The sequence below is a fragment of the Hirundo rustica genome, chromosome 2 (assembly GCF_015227805.2).
Source record: "Hirundo rustica isolate bHirRus1 chromosome 2, bHirRus1.pri.v3, whole genome shotgun sequence".
NCBI classification, from domain to species: Eukaryota; Metazoa; Chordata; class Aves; order Passeriformes; family Hirundinidae; genus Hirundo; species Hirundo rustica.
In genome coordinates, this window is record NC_053451.1 from 55,942,253 (window position 1) to 55,958,199 (window position 15,947).

General features: G+C 40.1%; 1 protein-coding gene across 1 annotated transcript in view; it reads right to left on the reverse strand.

Annotated features, from left to right (window-relative positions):
* The window catches only part of COG3 (component of oligomeric golgi complex 3), a 28,722-nt gene extending 12,834 nt beyond the window's left edge, over nt 1-15,888 (reverse strand). The window contains exons 1-14 of the mRNA XM_040056353.1: nt 15,706-15,888; nt 13,678-13,824; nt 13,089-13,150; nt 11,295-11,460; nt 10,447-10,521; nt 10,233-10,325; nt 9,815-9,940; nt 7,449-7,529; nt 7,186-7,229; nt 6,857-6,983; nt 6,271-6,362; nt 3,687-3,826; nt 2,314-2,474; nt 58-163 (exon numbers count right to left, since the gene is read on the reverse strand). Coding sequence (XP_039912287.1) covers nt 58-163; nt 2,314-2,474; nt 3,687-3,826; nt 6,271-6,362; nt 6,857-6,983; nt 7,186-7,229; nt 7,449-7,529; nt 9,815-9,940; nt 10,233-10,325; nt 10,447-10,521; nt 11,295-11,460; nt 13,089-13,150; nt 13,678-13,824; nt 15,706-15,873 — 1,588 coding nt within the window. The 5' untranslated portion in view covers nt 15,874-15,888. The remainder of the gene's footprint in view (nt 1-57; nt 164-2,313; nt 2,475-3,686; nt 3,827-6,270; nt 6,363-6,856; nt 6,984-7,185; nt 7,230-7,448; nt 7,530-9,814; nt 9,941-10,232; nt 10,326-10,446; nt 10,522-11,294; nt 11,461-13,088; nt 13,151-13,677; nt 13,825-15,705) is intronic.
* Between the last annotated feature and the right edge of the window lie 59 nt (nt 15,889-15,947).

Consider the following 15,947-nt stretch of genomic DNA (forward strand, 5'->3'; position numbering starts at 1 on the left):
TGCTCACATTCCATGAGCTTTCTGCATTAATTTGACAATATGAGATCCATTTCATACCAGATTTAACTAAGCTGGAGGACTCGGGATCTTCTAGCCGGACATCTGAAAATGAAGCTTCAGATGGCAACTTCTTCTGTTCCTCTTTCAAACTCTGTGCAATTTGCTGCAAAGAAAGATACACGATAATATTTTAATATCACATAACAATGCTTTAGTTACAACAAATAAAGGCATACTGAATTGCAAAGGAAATTAGCTACGCTCAGCTTCCAGTGTTTCAAAGACATTTAGAAGAAATAGACGTTTCCAAAACAGTAGCAGAAATATTGCAATACGATAAAGACTCACAAATATGTATCTGTGTAAAGCACTGTTCTTTCCATTTTGCCTGTTTTACTGATCTCTCAATATGACCTATAAAGCCACTTAGATTTGAATGACCTATAAATAATGAGCTATAAAGCCATTTAGAAAGAAAAATTCAAAATAGGGTAACCCAGTTCAACACTTACTTGGATTTTAAACAGATCATTTTTTGATGGCTTTATTTCCATAAATGATATGTGCAGATGGCCCAAAAGTACTCTCTAGTTTATTCCCTGCAGGAGTTTAACCAAAAGCCTTCCCCTGACATTACTCAACATTTCCACACTTCAACCCATTCCACTACTTGGTCTGCTTCAAAGCAACAAGAGGCAGCAAGAATAGGCAAAGAACTGCATTAATATTTGAGCAGAACAGCACAAGAAAACACTTCTGCACTTTGCTTTTAGCATTTTAATAATTCATTTACTAAGACAGAAGGTCTCTCTAAACAGCAAGGTTTTGAGGTTCAAAAGCAATCCAGTAACAAAATAAATCTCAAACCAGGCAAAAACTGAAGTCTTATGAGGACATATGAAGAGCAGCATAATTTCTCAATTTGGAATGAACTTTCTCTTCCTTAACTGAAGGGCCATAGGAAATATGTTAGAAAATAAGGCCTCATACAGACCAAACAGCAGAATCACTTGCCTAAAGACACTTACTAGTTCTTAAACTTTCAGTGCAAAGAACACATACTCAACAAACTCATTAGCTTCAGGGTTAAAAACCCTATGAATATCCCACAAAATTGCCAAAGCACAAACTGCAGCACAGTAAAAGCTTTAGATATGTATAAAGAAAATATCATAGCAACATGAGCTCACTACTGATTAATTTTCTCATAGTGTTTTGTCTGTTTGCAGGCAAGAATTGAGCACAGCAAGGTACAGTTGCACGTTATTTTCTTTCAGTCAACAGCAAAATACGTATATTTTAGGTAGGTAGGTATGTAGGTAGAGGGAAGAGAGAGAGAGAGATTTTAGATAGATAGATAGCTTCTGTATTTTTTGTAAGTAACGTTCTGATTCTGAAATCAAACAGGAGCTTCTCTACCAACTGGTCAGCTGGAACTAAGTCCTACAATTTTCTAAGAACCATCAGCTATTCTGGCAGCAAGGTGGAAAGCAGAATACAGCAATAAAAATTGGGATCTTGTCAGTCCATTTTGGAAAGGCCATTGTCAGTCACCTCAGTCCTCTGACAGCTCGGGCCTCCCATTATAAAGTGAATGGCAATAGTTATTTGGAGGGTCTTTACTATGCTATACTGCATCCACGCAGTCTTCTTGCAGTTGCAGCTTGTTCTAGTCAAAACCTTCTTAAGGGTTTCTCACTGGGCTTTTATTTATTTCTGAGAGTTGTTTCATTCTGAAACTTTCATCAATATGGTATTAAACTTTTAAAGTAAGTAGAATTAGTTTGATCCATTTCAACAGAAACAGTGACTCAAAGGGCTTGGAATGACTAAAAAAAATGGCTAATACTGATAAGAACTTGAAAAAGGCTTCTGGAAGCCATTGCTGGCATGTTAAATTATCTAAAGCAAGTCTCCTCTCGTGCTGCCTGATCACAGGGGACACACATGCCTACCAAAAGCTAGTTGACCAGTAATTCTGAAAACAAACTTGCAGCTAAATGGGACTGTCTAATGCAACTAGAAAATACACTGGGTAATACCTATTACTTATGAATGTAAATAAAAATTCAGAACCTTCAAGTTTTGATAAAACTGTTAACTGTGAGAACTATTGCCATTGTCACTAAGTTTGACACAAAATGTTGATATCTAGTCTAGGGTCATAATTTAATCAGCGGGTGTCAATTTAAAAACGCCAGTGACACTGAACACACCTAAGAACAGGAACACCCAAGCTGCAAAGCACCGTACTGCACAGCTGCATACACTGCATGTACAAAGTCAAGGACAATGAAAAAGCTGCGGCTGTACCTCCATCATTTCCAGCTTGTCAGGATAGGCGAGATCTCCCGGCGCAGGCTTGTAGCCGGTGATGTCGGTCTGAATGTAAATGTGCGTCCTATAGACAAGGCGCTCTTGTACATCTTCCAACATCTGCTTGACACCAGCTGCAAATGCACCCAGCTGTTCAGCTGACAAAGGTAAGAAAAGGCACAAACTTGTTAATAACAAAAGAAGCTTATAGAAACACAAGTTTGAAGTACCAGATATAGGACCATAAAAACCTTGCTTGCTGTAGATGGAGTCGGGCTGGTTTTGGAGCAGCAGCATGCAGACAAATCTGTGACAAGCAAGGAATTTACTGAACTCCATACCACAGTTGCTTTGGCTCCCCAGATTTTCAATTAGGCTATGAAAATGCAACTTCACACTGATGACATCAGATTATTTCAGACCTGGGTGCATTAAGTGGAATTTTGGTGGGAACAACAACAAAGCAAGACGGCTTTGATTCTATCACGGCCAATACCCATGGTGTGACTGTAGGGAGTTGATAAAAACAGATGAACCGAAGCAGCTCACATTAAACTTAAGAATTATGATATCAGCCCAAATTTAAGTAGTAGGAAGACACTTCCTATGATAAGCCAAACTATTAAGTCAGCGAGTTTTTGCTCATTCCCAACAGCGTTACAATTATACTTCCAGGAAAGTGAACAATTCTTCATGATTATTGGCACAGCTTCAGCGACAAAGAGCTACACTGGGTGATATACCAGCTACCAAGGATGATTTCTGTTTATTGCCTGGTGCAATAAAGCCTGTGAAAGGATTCCATTATGCACTGGTCACACTATGAAGCGAGACACCAGGTTGGCTCACTCCTGTGAGACTTTGAGCTCTGCATACTTACAAAACTCCAAAATCTACAGCGCTACTTAACTCCTCTGCTGAAGTTACCTTTCTGGTCTGGGAAACATGACATTAAGGAGAATTGAAAAAACAATCAGTCTGCATTCCTTTGTTTTATCATCATTATGCAGAAAGCGCTACATGGGTGATGCATTAGCAGGGCCAAGTGAAGCAATTTGTTCTTTTGAAAAGTTAATTTAAATCAACCCTGGTGCACGCATATGCACTGGGTTGATGCTTGCTAGCATTTGTACAATCTAGAGAAAAAGTGACTACGTCAGTACATTACTTTAAATGATGCTATGCACAGACCCAAAGATACAGATCTTCACTGTAAATGAAAAAGCATAAATTATTTTACACAAACAAGTCAAAGATGAGATTAGGTTAAGATCCACTAACAAGAAATAAGCATCTAGAATTTCTGACTATGCAATTAAATAATTTCATCAGTTCAGAAGACACTTAATCATGTTCAGTCTATGAGTTACCATTGTTCTGTACATGATCCTCAAGCATCTCGTTTTTGAGAATCCCGCAGAGTTCAGAAAGTGTCTCTAAGTGAATGACATGGATGATCATTGGCCTCAGGACATCATACAATGAAAGACACAACTTCTCCAACAGTTCACTATGAAGGAAAAATAAAACAAAGCAAAATACTTTCAGGATCCCCCAAAAGCAAAAGAAAATTTTATCACAGATTATTTTATGGCAAAGATATTTGAAAGGAGGGTGAGAAAACAAATGTCATAGAAGATTTTACACAAGACTGTTTAAAACATAAACCCACTATTTCCTACAAAGTAGGAAAAGGTTTCCTTTTAAAAGATGTGGCATACCAACTGCTCAGAAATGGTGTTACAGCTTTTAATTAATTTTAAAATAAAATTTCAAAAACCCAAATAAACCAAACAAAAAACCTACACACACCAACCAACAACTCAACCTGTCACAGAAGGAAGATGCTGCAAACTGGTTTACTTGGCTTCTGTATTAAAAAATGCTCCTGCTGAGCTCAGAATCATAACTGAAATTTTCTCTTGAGAAAAGGCTCATCTGATTCCAAGTACTCAGCAGTGTATCAGAACCAGGAGCATACAAAAAGGGACACAGGAGGAGAAGCTTGGTAATGTTTTCTGTAATAGCTACCAAGATCTCAGAGCACACTTTCCAATCTAACTGAAGTTACGACACCAATGCAGTGACACACCAGACAGCAGAAATCCCACTTCAATTTATTTTTTTCTTTCATGTTCAAAGTGATGCATATCTTGGTTAAGACACCAACAGCACTCTAGACATTTGCCATTCTCAATGCTCCCTTCACTAGTCACATATTAGGCACTCATGCTATTGCCAGTAGCTGAAAATTCAAGTAATTCCCCAGTTAGAGCTGGAAATATAAACATCAAGAACACTGAAGTAATCACAGCGTGATAAAGATATTAAGTTTATTGCACCATTTGTTTTATCTAATTAATGAAGAATATCTATCAATGGGGCAAGGGCACCAGTTCCTCAGACAGGGCACAAAAATGCTCATAAAGAATACTCAGAAGAAACATTTTGCAAGCCTCTTCCTTTGCATCCTATAGCACTATAAGCAACTTGATAAAACAGTAACTTCCCACATTAAAAACAGGAACAAAAGAGAAGGTTTCACCAGCCTTATTAATAAATACAATACTCAATCTCAGACCTCTATTCTGGGGTAGAATTTTGGTAAACTCTTATCTCTACACAGACACCTGGCTGTAATGTCTTCAGAGCACCTCACCACTGCAGAAAAGAAAATGAGGCTATGTATTATGCTAGGAGAAATCTAATGAAGTAGGTACTATTTGAAACATTTTTCTTAAAATATTTTATTTAGATGTAGACAAAAAAAAAAAAAGGGGGGTGGAAAGCAAGTTCTTAGGAAATGAGATAATTACATTCCATCAAAATGGGAAAAAAAAATCATAAGTGTATTCTCATTCTTGGTGTGAACAGCACTAGTGACAAAATTTCTGGCTGAACAACCCTTTACACTGATTTCAATCAGGGATGTTTACTCCAGGATTTGGACTGAGATAGCTAAACTGATTCTTAAGCAAATTTATTTCGGTCTCCTCAAATTCTGAGCATGCCCCACATGGGGCCACAATTCCTCAGAAATGACTAGGCCTACTCTGGCACTGTGGTTTATCTCTAGTGAGGCTTTTTGCAGTTCTGGTTTTCCTTTAGCTTTGAAGGATGGGGAAGTTGGCAGGCAGTCTTTTTTTCAGGTTACACACTTGTTCAACTCAAGGTGCACTCAATTTAAGACATTGCAACACCCAAAAGCAGTGTCTCAGTTATATTAATAGGAATACACTTTAGTTAGGAACTATTTTATAGCAAGGAAACATGACCTATTCAAATTTCAAAATCAAGTATCACTACTAAAAGATACCAGGAAACTGGAGGAGGGGCATAATCTATTCAATTGCTTTACTATTACAGGTCTGTTGTAAAAAACAATACTTTTACAATTCAATTACTGTGTGAAGCAACATGTCCCTCTTTTAGGTTTAGGAAGAGGAGATTGGGACACTGTTCTCATCAGGCATTCCTACCCTGCCTTCTGTTCAGCCCAAATACAGGCAACATGCAAATATTCCTTGACAGTAAGGGCAGCTCATTAAATCCTTCCGGAAAAACAGCTGGAGTTCATCAGCCTAATTTCAGACCAAAGTAAATCAAAGCACTTGTGCAACAGGCTGTGCAAAAGAGGCTGTACAAAAACAGCTGAGAGCTGTATACTTCTACAGCTGTTTTCAAAGAACTTGAGTATCTTTAACTTTCAGACTACCTACAGAGCATTTGCAAAGATTATTTATGGAGAATGGGGACTATCAGCTTTGCTTGAAGAAAAAAGAAAACGCAAGAACAGCAAATGCTGATGCTTAAAGTGATTAAGCTGTTTTTTTATCTTGCTAGTTCTTACCAAGCCACTTGAACACAGCCCTGTTTGCCATATAATATTGTCTGCTACACCACAACACACTAAATACAACATGCAGTAAAACAAAACCAGCATGTACCACCTACTCCAGTTTTGGTGTTGGTTTTGTGAAGAACTCGTTGTAAAGCTGGTGTTCATCCTGGCATACATGGACCATAAAGGCACAACCACTTCGTACCTGTATTCACAGAAATACAAATACTTGATTGTTAAATCATTTTCTTTGTATCAGTATCACAAGAGATATTACAGGTATTATTACTACATATTATATATTGCGTTGGGATTATTACAGCTACAATTAAACTGAAACTTTGTGAAATTCAAAAGTAATGAGATGAACTCTAAGACTATGGGCTGAAAAGAAGTTACTAGCCAAATAAAAGCTCACCGTACAACTTCTGTCTCTTTTTTGTTTCTGAAATTTAAGTAACCACATTTTGTGCTTCTTTTTCATCCTCCCTCCTCTGTGAGGTTTCTAACAGGGTGGAATTTTTACAGAAACAAAACATGTAGGGCTTGAAAATACTAGTAGAATGTTAATGGTTCAAACTCACAGACAACAGTAACAATTCTGCATGTAAACTACTGAATTCAGTCAGTTCATTTTACCGGGGGGAGAGGGAATTAAAACATAACAAAATCCACACAACACATGACTACTTTACTTACCAGAGCACAGTGATCTCTGTTATTCTGATTGGTTAATTCCGTAACAGTGCTAGCGATACTTGGACCAAGCAAAAGCTCCCGCTGGTCAAGGTAACATTGATGGATTTCATTGAGAACTTGCTGATACCTAGCCAAGAAATTAAAACAGTAACTGCATCCTGAAGATCATTTTCTGGCACACACAAAAGGCATCCTAACACCCTCTTTAGGTCTATGTAATTTCAATTTTTAAAACTTTCTTTTAAACAACATGTTTAACAGCACTTAAAGAAAAGTAAATATTTTCAAACCTTAAAACTGTTGAGGATAAATTATGTAGACATACTCACTCTGGCATTTTTTCAGATCTTTGTTCAACTTGTTCAATAAGAGTCTACTCAAAAAAAAAAACAAAAAAAAAGGAGAGAAAGAATTATCATTAAATTACTTTTTTGTAGTAATTAGGAAAGAGTTCATAGTATTTTTCCATGGATACAATATGCAATCTCTGGACATTCACACTTGCACAATATGCAATCCTTGCATTCACACTAATGAATTCAACCCTCATTTTCATAATTTCCTTTTTAAAAGTTAGTTACCAGCTACTTACTCTGACTTTGGGAGCAGCTGCTCTGAATTTCACATAAAACAGCGTGAAGGCATTGTCAGAAGTTGGCACAGCTGAAGGATCCTGAAAGAAGAGATGAGTAATTGGTTAAAAAGGAAAATAATATATTTTGGCTTCTAGTATATAATGGCCAAGAAAATTAGGCTCTAAACCAGGGTATTGGCTATTTACGCTTATGCTTCCAGTGGAACAGCTCTTTGCCACTTCCCACCAACAAAAGCATGCCAGTTACAGAACTCAAAGTCAGATGGAAGAACAAAACCCAACCCAAGTTTCATCCAACAGCCTCTACAGGAAAGGAACACTTTCAGTAATTATGACATTCTCCATTTGAGATAATTTTCTCCGGAGTTGCCAGAGTAGTACTGATTGTTGGTCCTTAATACATAGTACTTAAATGGAACAAATTTCCCTTTTATCTGCCAGTCCCAAGGCAGAAAAGCTAAGTTTCACCTTGTATTCAATCTCCAACCAGAATATTAAGTCTTGAGGCAGTACCCCCTATAGCTGCCCAGCCCAACAGGGCAGAGAGCTTGAATTTAGACAAATGCTAGCACTAGCAAAGCAGAGCAGAGACCAAATTTACACACCAAGCTTTCTTCCCCTTATCCCTGCATTACACACCAAGCTTTCTTCCCCTTATCCCTGCATTACACACCAAGCTTTCTTCCCCTTATCCCCTCCTGAAGAGAGAGAGAAGAGGTGGTCTCTAGAAACATAATGAGGACAGAAAATCCCCATCTTCTATTTTCATGCCTGTGAGCAACCTCATCATTCTACAAACATACATCAAAACTTCCACTCATATGTGTGCATCACCAAAGAACATCCAGATCTCAGTCCCTTTCCAGTCCTGGCAGTCTTGTTCTGTTACAATAGGAAAACTCAACACTTGATCACAACTAAAAAACCCTGGTCCAGTACTGCACTTCTAGCAGAAGGAGCCATTTGATTTTTCAAAGTATACAAAATATCCACAAAACCCCCACGTACATGGGAAGGAAAAGGTGATCTGACTCTTAAAGGTGATCTGACTCTTAAAAGACGTATCCTTCCTGACTAAAAACTCCTAAGCAGCAATTCAAATCCAGAAATTAGGTTACACACGTCTTTCTATAGACATGCTTATTATCAGAGATGTTCAATTTTGTTTAAATTCAGCTCAGTCAGGGCAATCCATTGGCATCAAACCAAGCTATGATACCTTTTTGTTTTAAATAAAACCTAGTTTTGTACTGAACACAAAAAATATTCAATGCCACTTAACCAAGATCTTCACTCCAGGAGTACCCTGTCACAAGCTTCCATGAACACTGCCTAAAATTCCCTTATTTTAGGTGTGCCAGTTCTCAATTTTAGCATCTCTCAGTTTCACTGATTATCCCTCAGGACACCAAGTTTGCCTGCAATAGAACTGAGCACAAGGTACCCAACAATTATTTGGAGAAAAAAATCAAAGTGCGTAGAAAGAGACATTCCCCTCTCCCATCTGCTCTGCCAGAATATTGCAGCATGAGACTATCAACATTTTAATGCAACCAAAACACCTCCCTGCTGCTCACGTTTATGTCTAAATCTCACTGGAGTGAAGAGCATTAAACACCTGGGACAGGGTGTCTCTACCCTGGGACACTCTAGCATCACGATCAACATTTTAAAATGAAACAAAGAACACTGGCAAAACTAACAGGAACCTGGTACAGTTGTTACCTGCAGCTACACAAACCACTGCAGAATAAACTAACATTTACATAACCAAGAGCACCCAAGAATACTTACTGGAACGTAATACTCAAATGCTCACAGCATGAACTCAGAGTTGTGCTTTACAATTACCATCCTGTTACAGCCAGCTCCTGTATACTTTTTTCAAGTACTCCCTTCAATCTCTGTCTCCAAAGCAATCCATCTCCAAAACAAAACACCGCAGTACCTCTATTTCTCTTGTGTACCTTCCTCATTTGGCAACAGACCAACAGCCAGTTCAGAGCCCCAGTGCACACTCTGGCTCAGGAAAACAAACTGTCTGGCCATCTGGTGTCTCTAACACAGTTCTTCATCCCTTCCTGGCCTTCACTAGCTTACTGCTCACCTACTTCAACTCACGGATGTCACCTTCTTCATTTTCTATCATTTTTTAATTATTATTACTTTTAAATCTTTTGGATTGCTAGGTCTGTCATATTTGGCTGAGTATTGGACAACTTACACAAACACCATAGCAATGACCTATTTTCACAAAAAACTGCTGACACATCTCACCCTCAAAAAATAAAAAGAGAACTGTTTGATGTTATAACAGACATCTCAGTACAGCTCCACTTCTCACTTACAGATTCATTACTTACCCTTTTCATTAACTGGGTTGTGAGGTTCTGTAGTGTATTCACAGTGTATGTCTTGATAAGGTGCATAGCTTTAGAAAGGCATTGTTTAAATTTAGTCAAATATACAGGATAGTCTTTAAAATTTGGCTGAAAGAAAGAAAAAAAATCCATTTCAAACAGAAATACTAAAAGTTAAAAATTTATCCAAACTTAAAATATTCACATAACTAGCTAGCTTGTACAAACTAAAAGCAGTATTTTACAAAAATTAACCAGAATAATAAGTATCTTCAATAAAAATTTCCTAAGTTTATAAAGCACCATCCTTAACTTCTTCCTGTATTTGGCAGAGAAAACTTTTTATAGGAAAAAAAACCATTAAAAAAGTATGAACACATAGTTGTCACAATTTAACTAAAATTAATACCGAATGACTTACATGTGATGAAATATATGCAATACAATCATCAAGCTTAGCCAGCATTGGAATGAATCCTTCACTGTTCACGGACAGCGTAGGGGAATTCAATTTCTTTGAAAAACAAGACAAAGCATCATTGTAAGGAACATAAGTACATTACTGTTGGTGACTGAGCTCAAAAGACTGGTACACTTTCATTTTCTAAGACTATTAACAATGAAATAATACTTACAGTGTTGATGTTTTCCAGCTCATTAAAGTAAGAAAGTTTCTGCTGGATGTTTTCAGCCAGGTCAACAAGTTCTGACTATTAAAGAAACAATGAATAAAAGAAAAATCATCAACCTAGCAGGTAGCTTAAATATATACATGTGTGTATAAAATTATTAAGCCTTCCTTTCAGCTCTCAGCACAAATCATTGTTAAATAGCTCCAAGTAATTTGCAACTAATTAAGTAGAACAAAAGATGCAGAATACAGCAGTGCTCTCTTGCTTTCTTACCAGAGACTGACACATTATTTTCAGAAGTGTATTTAAAATAATATATAATATAGGTTTGTCAGTACCCCACAGACAATGCTGCATACAAACAGCAGTGCTGCCACCAGTATTATGGAGAACTGTACAAGTCCCGTTTCTCAGGACTGGAACCTTAGAAAGTTCTCTTACCCAGTCTGACTATAAAAAAAAACATTCATTGTATCACTGTTGCAGCAGTTCATCAGGAAAAAGAAAATATCTGGGAAATAAGCTCCCAACTTTAAGGATCTTGCAGTAACCAGCTTAAAAGATTCCTGCAAGTGATATGAATTATTAATTCCAATGCAGTTTGCACTTATCAGGCATCAGTTACAAAAGCTGCCTTCAGCTCGCTTTTCGTTAAAGCTTGTACTGACACATACTGAACATTTTACTGCAGAACCTGACACTCAGTCGCAGGTGAAACACACCCAGAAAATTAGGTCCAAAGCAAATGGATGGATTGTCACCACAGCTCACATGTTTTCCCAGCCCAAGAAAAAGAAACTTTCATTTAAGATGTCTCAGCAGTTGCCAGTAATCCTTCCATTGAAGATTACCTGCTCTTTCAGAAGCTGTTCACAGGCCTCATGCAGCGTTCCTGTCTTTGTGGACACAAAAAGATACTGCTTTTGCAGTGACTCCAGGTGCTGAAGGGCACTATTCACATCATCCAAGATAGCATCACACTGCTCCTGAAAGCCAGACAAGTAATCCCTCATCTGTCTAGAAAAAAGAGAATCAACAGATAACAGAAGTAAAATTTCCCTTTCTGTATTTGCAAATCCAGCTGCCTGCAGGGACACTTTCTCTCTCTAGGAATAAGAGATTGCTTGCATCAAGCAAGAGTGCGCAATAAGCAGATGATTCATCACCTCAGAAATAACAGAGGTGATAGGTCTGGAATAGCCACTCCATTCCCTTGACATTCCTTATAGCAAGCCTACTTAGAAAGCAGCAGCTTGCACCACACTGGTCTGGAGCATGTATATACTGTCTAAATGGGCATCACAAACACAGTGACTTCTCCAAGCAGCAAAATTCTACCTGCCTATATCCCAACAGGGGTGTTCATTTGGGTCTCCTCTATATAATTTTCAGTTTCCATTTAGAAATTACTTTTTTTCTCCTGAAGTAGCTGAAATTATCTAGAGGATTCAAAACTTACTCTGAGGATTGAAAGAGGCTTAGATGAAATAAATCCGGTGTCTAATGTCACCAGATTTGTCTAAGGCTCATTGCAGACAAAAACGCTAAATGATAACAAAATGTTATGTCAAGCATTCAGCTTATCTAAGCATATTAAAAATTAATCACTCATCAATGTCAGCTAAAACTTCTGAATTCTACTTTACCACTTACAAAGCTGCAAGTAAAACAATTCCCTGTATCTATATGCAACAGGCAAAGCACTTATTTATTTTCCTCCTGCACCTTTGGCCTCCTGCAGACAGTAGCACACTGGCCATCCTACAAACCACTGTGCATCACAGCACACTTGAGCACCTGTGGGCACCATTATGAACATCTCAACTGACAAAGTGCAAGCCTGCTACTCCTTTTAGGTTCTTAAGGATCAGATCACAAGACCAGTATATGTTTCACCCTCTGCTTTTAAGAAAAGTCACGTCCTCAAATGTCAGAGCAAAAGAGAAAGAAACAGCCCAAAGAAAGCAGAGGAAAAACGAAGAGGGAATACAGCAGCAACTCTTTGTGGCCAGGTGCAAGTTTGTGAAGTCTCAAGACAGAAGCCAGTCTCCATAAAAGCCATTCAGCTGTCCTTTAGACTCCCAAGGAATAACTGTCAAAGTCAGTGGGAAGGGGTTCTTCTGAGCCTGATGGGAAAGCCAGTTATACAGAAACAGATGGGAATGGCAAGACTCAAACCTGGAGCTGAGCAAAGTGCCAAGGAATGCAGGGAATGCAAATACAGAATGACAACCATAGTCACTGGTGTGCCAAATGGTGAGAACCGAAATGACCACCAGCCACATCTGCTTACACAGTCTCACTCTCAGAGGATGCCATTCCAATAGCAGCAGCAATTGAAAAATCAGAGGAAAGCTCTTAGATTGCCCTTGTCTACAGCCCTGTCTGTAAGCTAAAACTAATTTCCATCTGTCTAAATATACTGGGCAGTTTGGAAGGAAATCTGCGTCCCCTCTAACTGCTCTGCCACCTGGGCTGTGGCCCTTGGGAGTGAGGCACACAGCCTTGGAAAGCTTCAGCTGCTCCAACACATTCCCCCATTCCCCACCAGCTGAATATGAACACGTGGTAACGTTAAAGGACAAGATCAAGTCCTTCAAGGGTGGAACTGCTTATACTGAAAAGAACTGAGGAAGAGCACATACCTATACTTGGCACCTTCATCTTGATCCATCTGTGTTTGCACCTGAGCAAACCAGGAGAAGAACTAGAAGAGATTTTATGGTGTGAACAATATAGATATCACATGCAGTCAATTAAAAAAAAATCAAATCTATGATCTATGAAATGAAGATGAGCTTTTGTTAAAAACAGAGCTGTTTCAGAATTCAGTTATTAATCTAGTAAACAAGTTCCTCACTGTGGGTCCCTTCTCACTGAAATACTCCATTCTATCCCTTCACTAAGTTAAAATGGGAAAGACTGAATTTCATCTGGCTTTATTTGCACAAGAACAAGGGTATCACATTAGATAGTGGGGATTCTTCTGCTTCAAGACCAGCACCACTTTACTGAAGGGGTGGGTGCCCTATTCTCACATTAGATTCCAGTCCAAATGCAAAAAGTACCTGTCATTCATAGCTAAGACTTCAGAGATGTTTTCCCCCAAGTTCTCCCTTATGCATCTTGAAAAGGGCCCAAAAGGTTTAGCAAACCCACCAAAAGCTAGGCGAGACACACAGAAACTAACAGAATTCTCTGAAGATGACTGCATCTTGGAGGTCATTCACTTACCTGCTGTGCTGTTTCAATTCTTTCATCCTCCATCCCTAGTGTTGCAAATCCCTTCAAAAGGACATCCTCTGTGGAGTCTGGCACCGCAGCTGTCAGCAGAACAGGCAGCGACTGGGATGTCAGGCTGCACAAGTCCTCAATGGGAAGCTGCTCACAAAACACCACAAACTCTGGTCACATAACAACTCACTGAGAATTCACTGGTGCAGCTCAACTACAAAGCAATCCAAAGCAGTAAGATGAGAAAATCACAGGCATCTGTTTTTGAAGAAAAATATGCAACAGACATTTTATCTATCAATCCGATGATCACAGAATCATTAAGTTTAGAAAAAACCTCTGAGATCACGAAGTCCAACCATTACACCAACAACTACAACATCCATACATTTAGAAATAATGCACAGGAACTGTCAGGTTTTTTTGCCAGACATTCAAGGAAAATTCAAGGCTGCTGCCATAATTTATTCAGAAGACAAAGAATAGCTCTGCTTAACAGGAATTATTTTTTAGCCACAATTATTTTGTTTAAGCAAGAAAAACATGGAAAAAATTAACTTGAGATAAACTGTATTCAAGTATGACCAGAGCCTATTAATTAGCCTATATGGAAGAAATTAAGAAGAAAAATACTGTTACATACATTTAACTAATATAATAACCTCTTTAATTAAATGAACTGTATGTTTTCTGAGAACATCAGTAGGTTTAAACCAGAAAACACCGCTTAACTACAAATTGGTATTTCGCTAGAAAACAACTTGCTTAGTAAAATATTCCCTGCCTGATAATATTAGTCTGACAAAAAAAGAACCATCAGGACTTCAACTATTTGAGAAAAAACAGATTGCTGTACATTGTCCGACTTCCACACACCTCTCTGCCCCGTCCCCCAAACCAGGGCTGACCCCAGCAGGGGAGCCAGGCTTTCTCTCATGTCTAATGCAGAGGGAAAGGAGAATCCATCAGAGCCTGCTGTTTCAGGACAGCTGAGACACCACTGTCCCAGCTCCCTGAAGAGCTCAATATCTTGGCTTTGCTGTTTTCCTCACTGGCAAATGGAGTACTTGTCTTGTTACAAAGCTGGTTTAGATCCTTAAGAACATCCTCTGATAGCAGGACATCCTCCTACAATCACTTTGGATGCCTGCCAGTATTTACTTTCTGCATACTGCTTACACAAAAAAAAAAAAAAGAAACCAGGAAGGATTAAATGAAACAGGTGCATTTGAGGAAGGAATTGCTTTACATTCTTCCTTTTGCAGTTCTGAGCTTTCAGGCACTTGCTGAGAGCAAGCTTTGTTGACTTTATGGCACTGTATCTTGCACTACAACCCTGTATAAATACAAACCCTCTCATGAAAAGCGAAGTTAGGAATGCAAGCATTCTGTTCCACCTCCCTTTGCAGAAAAGGGAGTGTTCATAAATAATCACCTTACCGGAGTTTGGAATTTTATACAGTGGGAGACCAAACTATTAAGCTTTTTACCACTATTCTTGGCTTTCCTCAGCTCGTTCGAGGAAACAGGATCATTTTCGTACCAGGATTTTCATACCAGGAAGTAACGTTGGCGCCAGCAGCTACGCATTGGTAAGGATCAATTTAAGGGGACCAAAAGAATGAACTCCACGACTAAAGCTCCTAACTTCAAGAGGACAATTGCTGGTGGACTGCGAGAAGCAGCGATGGCATGCAGAAGAAGCCCGTGGCTTCTCAGCGGAAAGCTCCCACGGCTGCCTACAAATCCCTACCAGCCAGGGCGGGCGGGCGGCATGAGGCTGCCCGGGAAGGCTCCCGGAAGAGCGAGCCCTGCCGAGGGAGAGGGGGAGGCTGGGGACGCGGCCGTGGGCACGACCCAGAAGGTAAAACGCCGCTGAGCCCCCTAAAGCCCGGCAGCAGCCGCGGCCCCGCAGGCCCGCCCGCTCCGGGCCGTCACCCCCGTCCGACCGGCGACGTGGCACCGCGGCCGCTCCCGCCCTGGCTCCCGCCTTCCGTCCCCCCGGGCCGGGCAGCGCCGCCGCCTCACCTCGGCAGGCACCGGCAGGTTCTCGGCCGCCGCCTTCAGCTCCAGCACCGAGTCGGTCTGGCGGTCGCTGAGCGGCGCGGTGGGCTCTGGGCGGCGGTCCCAGAGGCTGAGGCGGTCCCGCACGTCCCTGCCCGCGGGCGGCGGCTCCGCGGGCGGCGGCTCCAGCATGCTGCCGGCGGCGGGACGGGCGGCCGGGCCGGCACGGGCCGGGAGCGGCGCCGGGAGCGCGGCGGAACGCCGGG